The sequence below is a fragment of the Ursus maritimus genome, unplaced genomic scaffold (genome assembly GCF_017311325.1).
Source record: "Ursus maritimus isolate PB19 unplaced genomic scaffold, ASM1731132v1 scaffold_2, whole genome shotgun sequence".
Classification (NCBI taxonomy): domain Eukaryota; kingdom Metazoa; phylum Chordata; class Mammalia; order Carnivora; family Ursidae; genus Ursus; species Ursus maritimus.
In genome coordinates this window covers 20,401,667-20,417,100 of record NW_024424452.1, presented here as the reverse complement: position 1 = coordinate 20,417,100, position 15,434 = coordinate 20,401,667, and the positions used below count along the sequence as shown (strand labels likewise).

Sequence of the window (15,434 nt, the reverse complement as noted above, 5' to 3'; positions counted from 1 at the left end):
AAAGATCTTTTAACAGGTTTTATGGTATTTCCCCAAAGCACAAAGATATAAAAAGTTGTATCACCAGCATCATTTTGTGACTCAGGGAGCATCTGACAAATGCAGTGTGTAAAGTGTTTGGCTTTTCAGGAATCTTTAGAGAAAGCTCTGAAACCGTTTACATCATCTGTGTTGATGAAAAAGAGTTTTGGGGACCAAGCAAGAAGCTGATTTTCTAAAAGCTGCCTCCCTGTGTCAGACCTCTACACAGTGAAAACCAGTCCCTTTTTGGAGCAAAACCTGATTTCTAACTAAGTTTGAAATGCCTTGCTCCACCTCTTTCGGGGAGATGTAAAGATACTTTGACAAAATACCCACATCGCCTCCATTTCATGCGTTCTTCAGAAGGAGGGTCGAAGTACCTTCTGAGGAGCGTGGGCAACAGTCATGTCCCTTCTTTTCAGTATGCTTATTGACCAAGAGAGCCGATAAAGGCATGGGACTCAGTTTAACTGTGGGAATGTGATTGAGATGACTGAGTCGAGGGAAGAAAGTGTTTAATTTGTTCCCTTCTCTATTAGTAAGTAAGCACTCTTTCCATTTTCTTTTCATTGTCACTGCCAATACCAGCTGTGTTGTGCAATTTCATGAGGTCATTTTGGGAAACAAAGATAAATGAAAAATAATTGGTAATCCGTTCTTCTGAAGTTAGAATCCATAAAGTGTCATTATTTGGTTTGTTTGTTTTGTTTTGTTTTTTCTGGTTAGCATTCGTGAAGTATTTATTGTGCGCCAATCCTGTTTCGTGTACTTTTGTGGTCATTGTTGTGCATGAACAAAACCAACTCCAAGTCCTTGTACCAACTGCGCTTTCATTCTCATCTTTGTTTTAGTTTAGTAGAGGTAAATATATTTACCTGTGTTCTCAGCTTATTACTTCATAAGGTCTTAAGTCTCTCAGTCACAGTCCTGTGATAACGAAGTTCAGGAACTTTGGTGGCTTGGCAAAGAATTCCTGTGCTACATAGATTTTCAGAGGAGAAACTGAGGCCTAAATAGACGTGACTTGAGGTGTGTTGCCTGACCTTGTTCACATAGTGGCTCACGTACAAAATGGTATTAATGGGGCTGTTAGGGAAACAGAAGGGGCTACTCCCAGCTGAGGCCGGCGGTCCCGGAGAATCTGGTCATCATCCTCCCCTCAGCACACCTGTGACTGTTCCCGTCACACAGGCAGGGAAGTTCTGTTAGAATTGGGGCTTCCATACAGTGTATTTCTCCATACTGTAGAGCAGAAACATGACTTCTGTGTTACAGACAGGAGTTAAGTAATATTGGGCAGACCAGGTTCTGATTCCAAATGTGCCATCATAGTATGTTCACTTTATGAGGAATTGTGAAGGCAAACGTGTGCCGACCGCTTTGAAGGAGAAGCAAGTTTCTTGCTGGTGAAGAATTTACTAATGGCAAACGTCTTTCTTCCTATGGAAGATGTCTTTGAGCTTTGTAACTCTTTGTAGCTCTGCACTAAAAGGAGGGGGGGGAATGGCCTTCTGCTTCCGAGGGAAATAGAGGTTTAGGTATATCGAAGTCACCATTTTTCCTTTCCTTCTATTGAGAAAGGAAAATGATTTCTATAGATGTATATATACATCTAAATTTATATACTCAATGAGGTAGTGAAGGATGCTAAGGACCCTTTTATGCTTGTAAGATAAGGACCATTTCTAGCAGATGGAGGTGTATTTGCTTATAAATACCAACAGTTTATTAAAATAAATAACAATGAAAGATTTTGTAACTTCAGATGTTTGTGATGAGGCTGGGGTTGGGCAAAGACACGGAAATAGGAGAAAACCAGAAATCAGTGCAGTCAGGAAAGCAAACTATTGTTGGAAAATAGATTCAGGGACCAGTGATCCCATAGTTGTTGGAGGCTTGTGGGAGTATCCTAAGGTTGTGTACCTAAGCCCTGAGGTTCTGCTGTGGCAACAGTTAGGTCTTCAGTTACAAAGAAAACAAATCAGGGGCGCCTGGGTGGCTCACTCAGTTAAGTGTCTGCCTTTAGTTCTGGTCGTAACCCTGAGGCCCTGGCATCAAGCCTCATGTCAAGCTCCCCGCTGAGCGGGGAGTCTGCTCTCTCTCCCCCTGCCCCTCCATCCCGCTCATGCTTTCTCTCTAGCTCACTCACTCTCAAATAAATAAAGTCTTTAAAAAAATAAAAATGAAAAACCTACAGAGGAACAAACACATCTTTTAAAAAACAACAGCAACAGCAAGAAATCAGGAGCCTTCTGGTTTAAATTTTGGAGAAGTCAGGAGAGATTAGCAAAAACAGCTAATCAGGGGCGCCTGGGTGGCACAGCAGTTGAGCGTCTGCCTTCGGCTCAGGGCATGATCCCGGCGTTATGGGATCGAGCCCCACGTTAGGCTCCTCTGCTGTGAGCCTGCTTCTTCCTCTCCCACTCCCCCTGCTTGTGTTCCCTCTCTCGCTGGCTGTCTCCATCTCTGTCGAATAAATAAATAAAATCTTAAAAAAAAAAAAAAACAGCTAATCAGGTAAGAGAAAGCTCCAGACTAGGAAGTAACACAGTATATGTCCTAATTTGCACTTTTATGTTCTTCAGTTCTAATAAGTTTGGTAGCTGTGCTTCAAGAATGTGTACTGAGTGAGAGCGCTATCACTGCTATAGCCTCAGTGAAAATGCACTTGATAAAACGGGCTGCAAAAATAGCATTTGGCCTGAAGCAAAAAGTATTGAATCTGCTGAAGATGATAATCATGGAATCCTAGCATAAACACAGCATAGTGTTAAAAGTCCAGGCATCTGAGCCAGATAGGAATGGATTTGACTATTGCCTTTATAGTTCTTATTTCTGTGACCTTGGGCAAGTTCCTTAACCTCTACACCTCAGTTTGACTCTCTGGAAAGGAGATAATCGAGGCTACTTGCTGTTGTGGGAATGAAATAATACAGAACATAAATCACAGGACTGGAGACTAGTAAATGCTGAGTATAGACATCTTCTTATAGAAATTTTTGATTTGCAGCTTTCTAAGTGACTAAGCCATAATTAGTGACTTCTCTATTTTTGGAGAGTTTGATTTTGCTCTTAAAAGTAGGGGGAAACTTAATTTATACTAGGAGGAACATTGGTTTGGGAGTCTGATTTGGTTTTAAATTTCAGCTCTGCCTTTTACTAGATGATCATGGGAAGCCTTCTTCTAAGCCCTGATTGCCTCATCTGTAAAATGGAAATAATATTTCAAATTTATAGAATCATGAAGCTAGAGCGATATCAGATATAGTGCCTGGCATCCAGCTGATAACTTAGTGGATTTTAATTCCCACCCCATGGTTGTGCAGTATCCTAGCAACCTTTCAGCCTCTCGACTGGGCATACCAGCAGTGTCCCCAGTCACTTCAGAGTTCCTCCTCACCCAGATGATGATTTGGTTTTTCCTCTCATTAAAGTAGAGCCCAGCCCAGCATGGGTGAATCACAGCGCAGCGTCTCTGCCATAGTGCAAGAAATAGGGCTTGCAACATGAGAATGGGATATATCATCTTTATAAATTTGGCAGGCCCAAATTGGTATTTTATTGCTTTGATTTAGATTTGTTTATTGGTAAAATGGAATATCATATGTTTAATTACTTGTGCTTTTTTCATTTTATGACTTGCCCATTCTTGTTCTTAACCTGTTTACCACCTGGGCCTTAGAACTTTTGTTACCAGTTTACACAAGCTCTTTGTATGATGCGCCTATTAGCATTCTGTCTCATATATTTGATGCAAATATTTCCAACATTATGGGCTATATCATATGTTTGAAGTTGTTCTGAGAATGAGATACCAGGCAGAAATACCTGAATTTTGCCCAGTAGTAGACCCCATAAGGGGTATATATGCAGAGGATGCAAATACATATTTCAGAAGAAGGAAAGCAAAATTAAATAACCTTTGTACTCTTAGCTTAAACTCTGGCCCTAACCTCTAGTGATTCTGTGGAATGTTTCCCTGTGGTAGCTGTAGGGGCCTTACCCTGAAGCAGTACCTCCTTTCCTTCTGTTAGGGAAAATTTGGGGTAGGCAGTGGGAGAGAAGAGAGAATGCATCCCTTCATTTGTTCTAAAGGACAAATATTTTTCTAGTTTGCCTTTTAATTTGGAATAAACACACATACACACCCTTGCAAAAATAAATTATATTGCATAATTTTATTTGGTCAAACTTAACAATTTTTGCTTATTGATTACTTGACTGACTTATGCTGAGAAAACCTACCATTTATCCAGATTTAGAAAAAACTTTGCCTGTGGTTTTTTTTTTTTAATTTTTAAATTTTTAAATTTTATTTATTTGACAGAGAGAGAGAGAGCCAGTGAGAGAGGGAACACAAGCAGGGGGAGTGGGAGAGGAAGAAGCAGGCTCCCAGCAGAGGAGCCCGATGTGGGGCTCGATCCCAGAACGCCAGGATCACACCCTGAGCCAAAGGCAGACGCTTAACAGCTGAGCCACCCAGGCACCCCTGCCTGTGTTTTCTAAAAGCTTTTTAAAATGCCAGCATTTCATAGTATTTATTGTTTGATTTTTATGAACTTTATTTTATTCATTTCATTCTTTTTAAGAGAGAGAGCCCACAAGCGGGGAGGGACGGTGGGGGGTGTGTGTGGGGGAGAGAATCCTAAGCAGGCTCCACGCGCAGCTTGGAGCCCAGTGCGGGCTTGATCTCATGCCCCTGAGATTGTGACCTGAGTCTAAATTAAGAATTGGATACTTAACCAACTGAGCCACCCAGGTGCCTCTGAACTTTATTTTTTTTCTAATAAAAAAAAATCAACTAACTGTCCTGTATTTCCTAAATAATTTATTATCTTCAGTGATTTAGGACATTTCCTTTATTGCATAAGTTTTGTGATCCTTCTTAATTTTTTTTTTTTTAATTTCAGTGTGTTTGGGACTTTGGTTGTTGCTCCTGTTACTGACTTCTAGTTGAATTGTTAGGTGTTATCTTTTTTCTTTCTTGAATCACGAATGGAAGTCAGAGCTCTCTAGATGTAGCTGCTGTATCTGCCGGAACAGTTTTCCAAATTTACTTAGACATGAGAACCACGTGGGATACAGATTCTGACTTGGTAAATCTGTGAGGCCAAAGAATCTTTTTTGTTTTTTTTTTTTTTAAACAATCATCCCTTAGCAGTTACAATTAAATTTAAGGATCACCTCTAGAATTGTAAGTTACGAAAGAGGCTTCAGGGCAATCTGACTTTTTTTCTTTCAAAAGCATGTGCCTCTGCCTGAAAACTATCTTATATCATCCCACTGTTCTGAATCTCACATATTTGGACAAGATTTGATGGATAGATTAACTACAGATCTTGGAAATACCATGCTGTGAATATTGTGTGGATATCCTCTAGCTGTTAGAGAAAGTCTGTACTTTAGAACAGATTGCTCAGGCATTTTGCTGAAGAGTAGAGGATTGTATCAAGGCAGATCAGCTAGGTTTCTCTTCGCGTTAGTAATTGGAGGTGGGAGATGCTTGAGTAGGAAGTTCGAGTTCCCCAAGGGATTGGAGGTAGGTGCTTCCCTAAGAACCAGGAAAAGGTATGCTTCCCATTTCTGGATATTTGTGAAGTTAATTAAAATTAAATGAATTCAGTGTAATATTTATTTTAAATTCAGTATTTAATTTTGAGTTGATTGTTTATGATATCTTGCTGCGTGGTATTTTTCCTTACTTCAGGAACTTTTTAACTGAAATACTAAGATTTGTTTGTACCTGTGTAAAGTATAAATACAGTGTGTTATATTTCATATTAGTTTTTAAGTCTTATTTTTCAAGTTGTTAAATAGCTATTTAGTTCAACCTACTTGCTAAGGATTAACAGAAATTAATGGATGGACAAGCATTTAGGTATTTTCCAGGTTGACTAGTGGCACTTAAAACTGCAGCCATTTGTCCACAATGAAAATTCTAGCATTGCCTCTGTGTGTATGTATCATCTTAAAAGCCAGACTTGCCCCCTCTGTGCCCTTCAGTGCTCTTCAGCATTCCAGAACAAACTGAAGTTAGTATAGGACAGGGAATGTATATCATACAGGGGAATTACATTGTAAATCATCCAGGATGCTTATTAATGAATAAGAAGAGGATTTTCATAGTAGTATAATGTTTGGCCAAGTTTTAAATAAAGTTGATTTATAGGCTCAATTTTAATTGAACAGTATGCTCTTCACATTGTTTAACCAGCTGGCTTCTTTTTTCCCCTCCTGTCCCTCTTAAAATATAAGGCGATGGAATTTGAGTTATTGGGCCCCAAATACAGGGGAAGTTGGCCAGCAGTACCTCCATAGCAGTAAAATGAGCCTGTACCTTTCCTCCATTTTCTGTGGAAAGCTGTGGAGTTGGAAGCAACAGAAGTTGGAAGCCCTCTTTGGAATTTCTTGGTATAGAGAATTTTCTAATCTGCTTGAAGTTTTCATTAGGTTTGTGCTTTTTGAAATTCTGTGTCCTGGTGTGATATTGCTGCTATTACTGATCAGGAAAGCTGGAAGACTTGATGTCACCCGTATTTGTTTGCTCTAATTCTGATCATGAGGCAGATTCTGTAAAGTAAAGAATATTGAAAACTACCTTAGAATGGTTGATTAGAGAGTTCAAGCTTAACGAAATTATAATTACTTATTGGAAACATTAACTGTAGGGAAGAAAGACAAATCTTATATGTGGTGTTGCCTGATACACAGTTACAATTTAAATATACGAGTTTGTAGCACGTTAGCTTTTCTTCCCGAAGTTATTTTGTGGCTTTTAAAAGCATAAAATCATTCTCTGTGATAAAGATTTTAAAGAATGTTTATAGATAACATTTATTTTTTAAAATACCATTTGAGCAACGGTGAGGATTTTCTTAAGTATCAAGCATTTAGGGTAACCTAATTATTGACAGCTAGAAATGTTGCCTTTTATTTTCTGGAAACTGGATAAAATTGCTTTAGTACATTTTTATCTTGTTGATTGCACCTACTCATATTTGAGAAGCTGGGAAATTTTTTCTTAAAAATAAAAAATACTTAGAAAAATCCTGTACTTTTGCTTTTATGTGAGAATAACATTTTCCAGCTGAGGAGCTTTCATGGGTACTCACTATTTGCCTTCAAAGAGCTTAACATGATGGTTTTGTTTTTCCTATATAACGATACATATTGAGATTAGAAATAGTTACTTTAGGTGAATTTAAAGTTGGCCTAAAGCAGTCTTAAAAAGCACTCTGTGTTCCATAGATGCATATTAAGTGTATTTTAAACTGGTAATTTCAACTGTTTCAGTTCTTTTAAGAATTCAGACACAAATCTGTGTATGGTTTTTATTTTTTGGAGGGCAGTTTAATGTTTCATTCTGTTAAAATGAAATCATGTCTTAAAATGGCATTTTTGTATACTACGCTGTTACTTAAGCCAGTATTTCTAGAAGATTTACAATGTAGCCAATATGAAAACTCTTACACAAAGCTCAGTTATAGACTTTGGTGGAAGGATACAAAAAAAGGAAGGGTTTGAGGTATTAAGTGATGATAATTCAGGATGTTGATGGCTGCTTTTTGTATTTAAACTGTTGTTTCTATTAAACTTGTAGATAGCCAATGGGAAGTTCACTCGTTTACTATTTTCTGAAATGCATTTATTTAAATGGTATTTTTAAATGTTATTTTAAAGATTAAGGAGAAGTAAATATTACTATAGTTTTAATTATTAATAACAGTAAATAAGTTAAAAAATTTTACAAAAGTGAGAACTTGGTATATTTAGGATTTGGGATATTAATTGTCTCTTATCTAATCTTGGTTTTTTTACCTGAATGTAAGACGGTTGCTGTGGGGTCCCCCCCCCAATTAACAGACTATTTTTTCGAACAGCTTCAGGTTTACAGAATGATAGAACGTTTATACGTAAGAAATACCAAATACATGAAAGTAGCAAAGGTTAGTAATTTAATTGTAGTATTGGTTCAATTTCTCCATTCTAAAAAAAAATTTTTTTAATTGTTTATTTCTGGGCCTATTGAAATTTTGCCCATCTACTTTAAACTGCGAAAGACCAGTTGGGTCACAGTATGGCAAAAAATGTAACATAAAAAAATTGTAGTGCCTATGTGTATTTTGTACTGACTGAATGAAATTCCTTCAAAATGCTTTTTTGGTGTTACGGACGATACCATGTTATGGCTGATGAGGATATCTTCCCAGATTAAAGCAATCATATTGACTGAACTTGTTCTCTGGATGCTGGTTCAGGATTTTTTTAGTTAATTAATTAATTTTGAGCAGAGATGTGTAACCACTGAGTTATTTGGCAACATACTAACCGGCTACCATCATCTTCCTTACTCTTTCTACTTCTTTTGATCATTCTCTCTCCTTTACCCGTTCTTAATTATTCCACGTCTTAAGTGTTGATGTTGCACAATGTTTCACCCTCAGTGTCATTCTGTATTGTTCTTTGGGTTCAGTCATCTCATATGCTGATAGTTCTTCAGTTGTTCATTCAGCTAGCAGTTCTTGGCCGTTTGCTCTATTTGGTGCTGGGAATGCCAGTGATAAAGGGAAGGAAAAAGGAAGAACCAGCACTTATATTAAGCATGTGCAGTGAAAGGGATGCATTAGAAGAGTTTTAAGGGAATAGAGGAGGGGAAATTGCTTGTCATAAAACGCTGTTAAGATTAGCAGAACCTAGGATGGGGGTGGGTGGCGATTAGTTATTTCCTAGAAAAGGTGGACAGGAAGATTTGCAAGAAAGGCATCAAGGCATTTTAGGCACAAAGAACATCATGAAAAAGAATGGTACCTTTTGGAGTGTTGCAGACCAATGCGTGTGGGCATAACAGGATATGAATCTGGCCATGCCAAGGACTTTAGATAATTTCTGAAGTCACTTTAGTGATATAGATAACTTGGGCAGACAGATGATAGATTTGGGGGAGAGGGTGAAAATTGGGGGGGTGCGTGTCAAGATGTAAGCGGAGACCAATCAGGAAGTTTTTGCAAGAGTAAATTAATGGAGGGCGGAAATCACAGCAGGGACATTGTAGATGATAAGGATGCATTTGAATTCTATCAAGGAGATAATCTATTGGGGATAGGGAGAATTTGAAGAAGAAATCCCTGCTTGAGTAAATAGTGAGGTCATTTTCTAAAATAAATGACCCCTTCTTTCCTACATCTCTGGCAGTCCTGACTTACTCTTGCCTTTACTTCTCTTCTTCTGTCTGCTACGGGAACCTGTCCTTTAGAGGTTGCCATTTCCCCTCGTTCTACTCTCATGACTTTTTTCCCCACCTGTATGATGAATCCTAAATTTATATTTTTTAGTTCATACTTTGAACTTTAGAACCATATATTCAGTTGCATTCTACACATGGATATCCTATGTCAGTGGTTTTCAGAGTTTATCTGAGGACTCCTGAGAGGCTGCCTGAAACTGTCATGAGATCCACAAGGTCAAACTATTTTCATAAAGATAGGAAGACTATTTGTCTTATTCACTTTTTTTCTCATGAGTACATAGTGTTTTCTAGAGGTGCCATAATGTGGATGTTACAACAAATTGGACGCAGAAGCAGATGTGAGGATGTACCTGCTTTCTGTTAAGCCACATATTAAATTCGGAAGAATGTCAAACAGTGTATGCTTTCACTGGCTTTTTGTTTGGGAAAATAGTTATTTCAGAAAATATATATTCATGTAAGAGTTTATTTTTTTAAATGAATTAATATTTAAAAAAAAATCTCCCTGTTTAAATAATATGGTGAATATAATTGTAACCCACATAAACAGAAGATTTTTGGTGTTCTTAGTAACTTTTTTAAAAATGCAAAGGCGTCTGGAAACCAAAATGTTTGAGAATTGCTGTCCTGAAGTAACAACAAACCTAACACATCAAACACTAAAGTCATTCTCTCTCACGTATTTCCCACACTTAGTTTTTGTCTTCTGTTTCATGCCTTGGTAAATGGTACCACTGTCTACCCACATTCCAGGCCAGAAACCTGGGGGTCATCCTTACTCCTCTTTTTTTAACCTAGATGGCAGTAGTGGTCACTAACATTTATTGAGTGTTAGCCGGGTGCCAGGTACTATTCTCAGTTCTTTGCATCCATTATCTTGTTAAAACTTCACAACAACCCTACATGGTTAGAGGTATTAATACTTATCTCTGTTTTACAGATGAGGGAACAGAGGTACAGGGTGGTTAGGTACCTGGCCCACAGTTATACATGTAGTAAGTTGCAGAGCCAAGATTTGAATCTAGTCTGTCTTTTGTACCTGCACTTCTTTCTTCTGGAACAGTTTAGATAGATGGATGTGATATGTTTCTTGAGGATTTTATATGCACATTCCCAATAAAGTCATCTGGGCCTCGTGGGTTTTAGAGAGGTAAATCTTGGAGGACTTTTTCAGTGTCTTCTGTTATTATAGGATCTTCTGCTCTATGAGCTGATTTTGGTAAATTATATTTTATAGAGCAGACGCTGGGAAACTATAGCTTGCAAATTTGGCCCATTGCCTGTTTTTGTATATCAGGTCTTGCTGGAACACAGCCACATCCATTCATTTATGTGTTGTCTGGGGCTGGTTTTTGTGCTACAATAGCAGAGCTGAGTAGTTGCAAGAGAGACTGGATGGCCTGCAAACCCTAAAATGTTTATTGTCTGGCCCTTTATAGGAAAAATTTGCCAGACTATGTTATGGAACATTGTTCCATTTAGCTGGGTTTTCTGTTTTATTGGTATAGATTATACATAGTATTTTCTTGTATTTCCAGAATCTCTACATTTGGAGTTATGTCTTTTTTTTTTTTTAATCCCTGGAACTATTTATATTTCTTCTTTTTTCTCCCCATTGTTTAGGATTACTAGAATTTTGTCAGACTTATTGGAAATGGTGTTGGTGTTCCATCTTCTGCTGTACTCTTCAACAGTTTAAATAGCATTAGACTTAGAGTTACATGTTTCTTAAAAGTATGCTAGTAAAAAAAAAAAGTGTTGCAGTATTGATCAAACTGTCTGATCCTGATGGGGATTTCATCAGTTCCTCCATTTCGTCTGTGCTAATCAGTCTTTATTTTCTTGCCTTTTGTGGGGTCTGTTTTAAATCCTTCCTCCATCTTTTCAAATTATAGAGTTGAGCCTAAAGAAATATCTTAATTTTATTTATTTATCTGACAGAGAGCACAAGCAGGGGGAGCAGGAGGCAGAGGGAGAGGGAGAAACAGCCCCCCTCCCCGAGCAGGGAGCTTGATGCGGGGCTTGATCCCAGGACCCCGGGATCATGATCCAAGCTGAAGGCAGACGCCCAACCAACTGAGCCACCCAGGTGCCCCAAGAAATATCTTAATTTTAGAAAATCATCTCATTTTTTTCCATTTTCATTTTTTAAAAATTAGGTTAACTACTTAATTTTTTTCATAAAGTCATGCGTTGGGGTTATTAGTTCACTTGTAAAGTCATTGATTGCTACTTTTATCTTCACTAATTCCTTCTTCTCCTTCTGTTAGTTCATTTTTTGACTTGAGTAAGATGCTTTATATTCATTCTTGTTTGTCGAAAATAACTAAGACTAGAAATTTTTCCTTGAGCACTGGTTTAGCCATATCTTAAAATTTATTATGTGTATTGTTTTCACTAGTATTTTCTTTTCTTTTCTTTTTTTTTTTTAAGATTTTATTTATTTATTTAACAGAGACAGCCAGCGAGAGAGGGAACACAAGCAGGGGGAGTGGGAGAGGAAGAAGCAGGCTCCCAGCAGAGGAGCCTGATGTGGGGCTCGATCCCAGAACGCTGGGATTACGCCCTGAGCCGAAGGCAGACGCTTAACGACTGCGCCACCCAGGCGCCCCTTCACTAATATTTTCTTGATAACCCTGCAGTTCTGGTATTTCTTCTTCAGCTCAATATTTAAGGCAGTTTTATTTGCTAGTTTTGTTGTTTCTAATATGATTGCATTGTAATCCAGAAATACCATCTGTATTATTTGTACTTTTTGCAATCTAGTGATGTTTTCTTTAGTGCTATATGGTGTGTGTGTGTGTGTGTGTGTGTGTGTGTGTGTATTTTCTATGACTGTCCCATAGGTATTTGTCAAAAAGGTGTTATCTGTTTTCAAGGTAGATGGTTTTGCTTTTTTTTTTTTTTTTTTTTTACCCTCAGTTTTTCTGTCTTCATTTGGTTTACATGTTTTGATACTTAAGTGTGGTATGTAGGGTTCTTAGCTGTTTATATCTTTTTAGTTGGTTTCTTTTATCAGTATGAGATATCTCATTCTTTATGATGCTTTTCTGATTGAATATTTTTAACCTGACATTAATATTGCTTTTATTTAAATTTTGTTAACATTTTTCGTCCTACAGTTGTCTTTGTACTTTCCCCCCTTCAACTTCCTGTATTGTTTTATCTCAGGACTGATTTTTGCAAAGTATTCCTTAAGTTTTTATTTTCTTAACAAACTGAAGATACTTGATTAACAAGTGAATTTAACTCATTCATATTTATTTTGATTACAGATCTTTGGGGGCTTATGCTTGGCATCTTTTTTGTATTTCATATTAACTGCAGTTCTGAAATAATTATTTTATTGCCTTTTCTGTATCTGTTGAATGGATCAGATTTTCTTGTTTTCTCATTTTTTCCCTCTTTCCGATGGTTTGGATATTTACTGACATAATGAACCTAAATTTTAACTGCACATACACAGTAGCCAAAATCATTCAGTAATTATATCTGTTACCCAGCAACCACATCTTTACCTCCCTATGTACACACACTGTTAACTTCTTCTTTATTCATCTAGTACGTTTCATGTTTACATCTGAAATTTCTCTTCAGATTACCTAGTTCAGTTTTATAATCAATAGTTACATTTTCTTAATGTTTTTACTGGTTTTGGTGAAATTTTCCGGCCCCAGAAATGAGGCCCTGTGTCAGCCTTATTTTCCCTGTGACACTTCATCTATAAGTATAGCAGCTCTCTGAATTTGAGGTAGGGATGGGGCTGCTATGTGACGTGTAAATCCTGCTTCTGAATTCCTGGTCGCTTTTAATGGAGTTTTGAGGTTCTTGTACATTCTTCATGTAGACCATTCACAGTGTTTGCCTGTGGGTTATCTTCTAGTTCCTTGAATGTATTAAAGAACATGTTCCTGTTGCTATCTCATATAAGCAATATCTTGTTTGGGTTTTAAATTGTTAAAATCTTTTCTTTTCCTGTTGGTAATGAAGTGACAGGCAAGTCTGGATTTTAGCAGTGGATAGTATTATAAACGTTATAAGGTTACGTTCAGTTGCCAAATACCACACTGTAGCCGGTACAGAACCGTAAAGGCTGCATTAGAGTTTTGTGTTCTCTATGATTTCATAGTTACATATACTTTATCTTTTTTTTTGTTTGTTTGTTTCAGAAGTACTTTAGAATATTCTAGTGCCTTATTTTCCTTGTGAGAAAGGAGTATACATTATTGGTACTTCTGGAAACATTAAATTATCTGGGAGACAAAAGTTTCACACATAAAGTAATTAGACCTAGAATGTACTTGTCTCAAATTCTTAATGTGAGGCTTTTCAGTTGCCTTCAAGAGGAATGGAAAAGATTCCAAGCCATAGATGGAATATATGTGATTTTTCAGTGCAGGTCCTCCTGAACGATAATTTGCTTGTATTACTTTAGAAAAATCAGTCACATTTGAAAAAGGCCAGATCACATAGTAAAAATATATTAGTATTAGTGATGTAGGCTAAGTCCACCAGTGGCTCAGAGAAAGAAGGTGGTAGTGAGGCCAGACTGCTCGGGGGGGGGGGGGGGGGCAAGGGTGGTGACGTGAGGTTCGGGTGGCTACTGGATACAGTACTGGTGACCTCTTTATTTCAGCATCATGCACATTGTAGGCATTTGACAAACATTGCCTTTATTTGGCCCACGGAATAGCTTCTATCTACTTAGTTTTTACATTGTGCTGGGTACTAGACCAGGACTGCCTGTACTGTATAGACAAGGAGAAAGACGCAGAGATAACCCAGTTCTGGTGGCGGGCTAATCTAATTTCAGGCCTGGAGCTCTCAACCCTTGAACAGCGTTTTCTCCTAGTGTCCTCCCTGGTCACATGGAGACATTTCACTTTATTTATCTGACAGTGGCATCTGTAAAGACGCATCAGACTCTCACAGAGACGTTCAACTGTTACAAAAGTGTAAGGCGGTGTCGTGCTAATCATTAAAAAATAGCCACTATTCATATAGCTTTGTATTTGGCGCTCTGTAAGCGGTACCATATTTAACTTTAGGATAGCCCTGCAAGGTATAGGTTTTATCCCCATCTTACAGAGGAGACCATAGGCTCAGTCAGGTAGACACACCTTGCCCAGAGACACAAAGCTTAGAAAAGGCAGCCCTGGGATTAAAACCTGGGTCTGTCTAGCACTAAAAGTTCATATACCGTGCTGCCTCTCTGTAGTTTTAGAGATTGGGTATATCTTCACCAGTTTAAGGCATTTCCATCAGTTTGTTTACTTATTTAATCTCTTCTAAGAGTCTAGAAATCCACTGTTCATAGTTTCTAGTTGTTCATACGCTAGACAAATGGCTATTTCTCAGATTTGCTTAAGACAGGAGATCTAAGTTGTTTCTCCAATTTTGATTAGTTTCATAGATTTCATTCTATAGTATTTGTATTGACTTCCCCATTCTGAGTTTGTCCTATTTGACCCAGACTTTACATTTCAACAACAAAAAATGCTGTTAACTTTGCCTTTTTGTAAAGAAACGGTCAGATTGTTTTCTACCCTTTCTGTCTGTTCTTGTGTTGTCTTTCAAAGATGAAGATTAGGCACCAAACACATTACAAATGAGGCAGATTAAGAATAGTTTCCAGGGAATTGAGGATCCTTTTAGGATGACCAAAACTTGATTCAGCACTTTTGCTCTTTTAGCTGTTGTGAGTTCCATAGTTGTATAATCAGTGCTTGTTCTCTGGTCAGAATAATATGGGCCAGAGCTGGTGAGCAGGAGCCATCATCCAGACCAGGGGATGCCAGTGGCATCCGTGCCCTTGTCGGAGGGGTAGTTGCAGAAGTAAAATTGGACTCTCCTAAGAAAACCTGAGCCTGTGAATGAGGATATCCTCGCACACTTGAACTTCTGTTCCTTTAGGGTTGTTTTTCTTAGTGCCTTTTTACTTAGATGGCTTACTGTGGAGGTACACTTTACTGGCTAATCTTTTCCACCCCTTTTCTTTTGTTGGGATTAGTGCCAGAACAGATAAAGCCCAGTGTAAGCCAGCCTCAGCCTGCCAACTCTAATAACGGCACTTCCACAGCAACCAGCACTAATAATAATGCCAAGCGAGCCACAGCCAACAATCCGCAGCAGCAGCAGCAGCAGCAGCAGCAGCAGCAGCAGCAGC

The 15,434-nt window shown here is 38.0% G+C and overlaps 1 protein-coding gene across 1 annotated transcript in view; it reads left to right on the top strand.

Moving 5' to 3' along the window:
• TNRC6A (trinucleotide repeat containing adaptor 6A) overlaps positions 1–15,434 on the top strand; it is a 101,702-nt gene that overhangs the window by 37,392 nt on the left and 48,876 nt on the right. Inside the window, exon 5 of the mRNA XM_040635208.1 lies at positions 15,279–15,434. This exon is cut by the window's right edge and continues 324 nt beyond it. Coding sequence (XP_040491142.1) covers positions 15,279–15,434 — 156 coding nt within the window. The remainder of the gene's footprint in view (positions 1–15,278) is intronic.